This window comes from Lolium rigidum, chromosome 1 (assembly GCF_022539505.1).
Source record: "Lolium rigidum isolate FL_2022 chromosome 1, APGP_CSIRO_Lrig_0.1, whole genome shotgun sequence".
Taxonomy (NCBI): Eukaryota; Viridiplantae; Streptophyta; class Magnoliopsida; order Poales; family Poaceae; genus Lolium; species Lolium rigidum.
The window spans coordinates 132,771,956-132,777,501 of NC_061508.1; the positions used below are offsets into that span (position 1 = coordinate 132,771,956).

The following is a 5,546-nucleotide window of genomic DNA, read 5'->3' on the forward strand; positions in this document are numbered from 1 at the left end:
AATAAGTCGATTTTTCATGAAACAACTTTATGATCGGTGGCGTAGCACATGAATGTGCGAAATTTTTATTTCAAATTTTATGACATTTCAAAATGTGACAAAAAAGTATTTCAAAATAAAGAGAACATGCGCTCCCATGTGCCAAAACATCACTTTTAGAGAACCCATATTCATGAAATTTTCTTTGGACATGTTGTAAATACGCCGTCTGCTTTTGCCATTGTTCTCGAAGTTTCAACCTTCACAAGCTAGAACAACCTTCACATCTTGGGACTGGAGAGCGTCATAAGGCTGGCCATAGTGCTAGTATCATAGGTAGTATCATGCATACTAGGCCCACAAAAATGATGATGTGGCATGCAATTAAGGAGGAGAGATAGGATTAGAGTAACATAGGTGGATACTGTATCATAGCGCACGTTACGAGAAAAGTAAATACCAAATTGATCTTGTACATAGATTTACATTGGGATTCTACAAAACAATAAATTTAGAAGTTTATGATACTACTCTATAATACCACGCACTATAGAGATAGTATCATAGACAAGTATCATATGCATGATACTAGTATATGATACTATGCACTATGACCAGCCTAATTTCACAAATCTGTTCTGCGGTGGACGACTGTGCTTCATAAATACAGTGAAATAAGTACAGTACTCCTACTGGCTTCCGTCTTCGATCGCCACCAGCAAAAGTTAAAATGAAATGCAACCAGCTTTTTTACTTCACAGGGAGTACAACTACACGTTGTGAAGTTTTTAACGGCAGTAGTAGGAATCAGTGACCAGTGGGTTAACACCTCCATCTGGTCTTAAAAAACGGAATTAACCAGAGAAATCGGTAAAACAAATTCAGGTCAATTCTCTACCCAAGCAGCTTCGTTTCTCCGCATCCCAGCCGTCCAAGTAACGGCGACGGACGGCCTCGGAACCCCCAAAAAACTCTCACGAGAACCAACAACGAACGGAGCGGAGCCAGGGAACGACGGGTTATTTACAAACAGTTGCTCGCCGGCGGCGGCGGCCGCGGCTGCGCGGCCAGCGGGAAGCCTCGTGGCGAGGCGAAGAGCGCGGCGAAAGACGACGGCCGTTGCTCAGGCGCGGCGGCAGCGGCAGCGGCGTTGCTTGCCCTGGCCGCGGGGCCGGAGTTAGTGGTGGCGGCGGGGTTGGATGCGACGCGCTCGCACGAAGGGCACATGGAGAGCGTGGTGGCCGGGAGGCTCATGTAGAATGGGTGCGCCGTCTTGAGCGCGCGCAGCTCGGAGAGCTCCTTGTGCAGGCGTCGGTTCTCCTCCGTGAGCGTGTCGCAGCAGCGCTTGAGGTACTCGCAGTCCACCTCCGTCTGCTTCAGCTTCGTCCTGCGCGCGCGGGTCGTCGCCGGGGAAGAAAATGTCAGAGGAGATTTCTCTACGTGGAGCGGGTTTCAGTCGAACCAAGGATTATGACACGGAGATTTGTTTGTTTCTGTACCTGGCTCTGCGGTTCTGGAACCAGACCTCGACTTGGCGCGGCCGGAGGTTTAGCTGCTTGGCCAGCGCCACCTTCTGCTTCTGCGAAGCGTCAAAGTCGTCAATACCAAGTTTTGCAGCAGGAACACCGGAGTGAGCTAGAGAGAAGTTTGGAATTTTCGTGGACAGATCGATGCTTACGGGGTTGAGGGTGCTGTGCTCCTTGAAGCTCTCCTCGAGGAAGGCGGACTGGTCCTTGGAGAGGCGCAGCTTCTTGCGGGCGGAGGCGCCGTCGTCGTCGTCGCTGGCGCGGGAGGAGGAGCGCTCGCCCCCAGCCTGCGCCGCCGCCGCCTCCAGCCTGCCGTGCCCGGAGAGGTCCAGCGGGAAGGAGCCGCCGCTATCGTTGGGCGAGGAAGAGAAGGCCGCGGCGGCCCCGTCGTCGTCCTCCTCCTCCCGCTCCTCCGTCCCCGCGGCGCCCGGCGCCACCGACGGCGTCCGGTTGACGTCGAACCCACGTTGTGCGGACGGTTCCGAACGCCCTGCCGCAATTAAACAAGGACTGCAGGGTCACGACATTTCCGCGTGCACGCAGGTCGATAGCAGGCCACCCACTCACCAGTCTCGGCAGGCCACCGGAGTCCGAGGGTGGAGACGAGGCTGAGCCGGACCGACGGCTCCGGCGAGGCCGCGGCAGCCCACCACCCCGGTCCCGCCGCCACCTCCCTCCTCCGCTTCTCACCCTCGTCGCCCCTCCCGGCACCGACCCCGAGCCCGAGCAGGAGCTCCGGCGCCCTCCCCGCCTCCGCCACGGCGGCCTCCCCCAGGCTCAGCCCCAGCTCCATCACCCAGCTCCCAGGATCTAGTAGCGGCAGCAATGGAGGTCAGTTTTAGCTAGGTGGGAAGGGTAGGATGCAGTGGAGGCTCGGCGAGAGTGGGGGGAGTGGGGCTTTGACCACGACTGGAGAAAGAGGACAGCGGTTTGACGAGCGCACGTGAGCGACCCCGGCAAAAGGGAGCAGGCAGGGGAGATCGAATCATGAGGACAGGATTAAACAAAAACACGACCCCGGCATGGCATGGGATGGGAGCCGCTTGGATTCTGCGGAGGAGCAGTGGAGCAGCATGGGCCGGGGCCGGGGTAATAATTATGTTAATCATCACCGGGGAGCGCGACGTGTAGTAGTATCTTTCTTCCCCTTTCGCGACTAGCGACCACGATCTTTACCGGAAAGCTGGTGCCGCAGGCTGCCCGCCTCGCCGCTGCACCGTGCCGTGCCGTGCGTGCTCGTCGTCGAAGATGGGTGGCTGTATTTTCTCGGGACGCGTACGTCTCAGGTGTTGGGGATGAAGATGGAATATGGACACTCATTTTAAACGGATCCATGTGAGCGTGTTTGGTTGCTCGCAAACCCTTTTTCCACCTCAACCGTCGTTTGGTTGCTCGTGCCAGCCGGACAGGTTCACGAGGAACGTGCGATCGAGGTATTTTGCTTAGATAGGCGTTGGCGGGCGTAAAGGGAGAAATGGCATGCGCGGAGGAGCGGGCGGCGACGATGAGAGCCTAAAATTAGCTCCACGGTTGGGCGCGAAGAGTGGAGAAAAACATCCATCCTCACTTTTCCTCTATGAGGACGGTGAAGGAGAAGATTTAGATTTGTGGCACCCACTGCTCCACTTGGCAGTTCTATGGCACCGGCTCCATCACCTTCTCGTCTACGGCACCGGCAACAGCGGGGGCTCAAAGATCTGTGACACTAGCATGCCCTCTTAGTCTCCACCACCCTCTTTTCCCCGTCGCCTTCGGCTTCGACAGGTCGTCGTCTACAACCATGGATGTAAGCACCTATAACTACCCTCACACCCCCACCGTTAGCTCATGAGCTCGCCAGTTTTAGCTTATATTCAATTTTGCAGTCACTTATGCAGCATCAATTTAATTAGGACGAACGAATGAAGATTTTCATTCAGGCAGTTGCCATCGTATTTGTGATTCAAGTATGGATGCTTTTGATCCACCATAGAGCGGCTCGTCGCAATTACAGACTCGTGCTCACATATGCTTCCATGTTTGAATGCGACTGTGAGATGACGATAAATTTTAACTATATCTAGAACAACAACGATGTAGAGGCTCAACATGCTTAGGATGAAAAGATCCCCTTTTAACCACCTTGTGAACACACTAATGGTTACATATTTCTTTAAGATAGCATCCACACCTGTATCGAAGTTCAAGTGGCAATGTTCCTTCATGTTCTTGGACATATTATAGATTCAAGTGATTTACAATTCATGGAAGAGATCCACTGAGACAACATCCCGTTACTTGAAGCAAGTCATGTATTCTATTGGAGAGCTCAGAGAAGAGATGATCAAGCCGCCGTACGCTCGTACTCCTACATAAATAAGAGAAATCAACATATGGTTTCCCTATTTCAAGGTGAGACACTCTAGCTTGTAGTTCAAGGCATGATTTTTCATAGGGTTAAAGGTGAGCAACTCCATATTACACCGAGGCCTAACAATTTGTTCATGTTCATGCAGCAGGATTGTATTAGGGAAATTGATTATAATTATGTGAATGCTAGAGTGCTTAGAGGCCATTCTCATGCATACATGAGGAGAAAGCAATACACCAGCCAAAATATGCTCGCGGCTGTTAACTTCGATATGTAGTTCACATATATGTTGGCTGGATGGGAAGGATCGTCCCATGATACAAGCAATTTTGCTCATGGTGTGATTAGACCCGATGGCCTAAAAATTCATGAAGGTATGTTTTACCTAGTTGATACCGGATATGCTTGCCGCCATGTAATTCTTCCACATGTAAGATCAACAAGATACCATCTCAATGAGTTCTTTGCAAGGCACTATACCTAGGGACGCCAAGAAACTTCTATCCCACACACTCTAACCTTAGAGTCACGATCAAGAGGGGATTCGCTGCTTTGTAGAATTTATTTAACATCCTTGATCGGAAGCTATTCCATACTTTCGCTATTCAAATTAAGCTAATCCTTGCATGTTGCATTTCACATAACTGAATCTTAGGATGGGGTCTTGATGAGTTGGTAAGGTCATCACGTGTGACAAGTGGTTACCAGAAGGCTAGAATGTATGCAACAAAACAAGTTGAATTTGCATCATCCTAGCCATGATCCAACTTCGCGGCCAACCAAACAACAAAGTGCACAAATGAGCGCAAAATTAAATGTTGGCAACCAAACTAGATTCTAAGACATGACTTTGGACTTGTCTCGGTAAAAAACGTCTATGTGGAGCTAATCTCTACATATGTCCACAAAGCTTGTGAGCAAGCAAACACGCCTCAGAACTTTAGACCTTGACGGTTGTACTAGCAAGTGTTTTAGTTTGTGTAAGGTTTTGGGTACGGGTAATACAAAAATCTCGGTGGATATAACCGATTAAATACCGGACGAGATTCTTGAAATTTTAAACTATAAAATGTCTTCGCATTTTGAATATAATGTTTGGAGGAAGCGAAAGTTTCGGTGCGGAGATCACGTATGGTTTAGGTTGGACTAATCAACCAGCTCAAATTCAAACCAAATTTAAATAAACCGTGATATTTTGTATGATAAACTCATTTGCGGAAGAAAGCTGGAAATTTCAGTTACTGATGGATAAGTGAAATAGTCCCTCCATCTCACAAACGTTGTCTAGAAACTTCGTGTTTTGGTCAATGGAATGCCAACGGACACGGATATGGACGGTTGATTATGCCCACAGATTTCATGGGGTGGATATCGATAACTCATGGGGTGGGCATGGATAGAGGTTTTGCCCCATGAATATCCAATAGATATCCAGCTGACATGTGGGTCCCACATGTCAGCGAGACACGGTATTTTACCTAGGCCTAGCTGCCCCTCTCTTGAGGCCAAAATCACCAAAGGCCCACTAAAACTAAGACGTAACCCTCGATTACTAGTTCTTTCATGGCCTCCCCCTCTGGGTGGGCTTGGTCGATGGCCCTCCCTTCCACCTCTTCGGAAGTCCGGCTCTCCTCCGCCTAGGAGACGCACCGACGGACAGTGTGATTGCTCTCATCCCATCTCCCTTCCTC

At 50.3% G+C, this 5,546-nt stretch overlaps 1 protein-coding gene across 1 annotated transcript; it reads right to left on the reverse strand.

The window, feature by feature from the left end:
• Positions 1–1,002: 1,002 nt before the first annotated feature.
• Positions 1,003–2,298, reverse strand: LOC124651815 (homeobox-leucine zipper protein HOX27-like). Its single transcript, XM_047190850.1, has 4 exons — positions 2,073–2,298; positions 1,658–1,995; positions 1,479–1,558; positions 1,003–1,366 (listed from the first exon to the last, which is right to left on the reverse strand). The coding sequence occupies exons 1-4, from the start codon at positions 2,296–2,298 to the stop codon at positions 1,003–1,005; spliced, it is 1,008 nt and encodes a 335-aa protein (XP_047046806.1).
• Between the last annotated feature and the right edge of the window lie 3,248 nt (positions 2,299–5,546).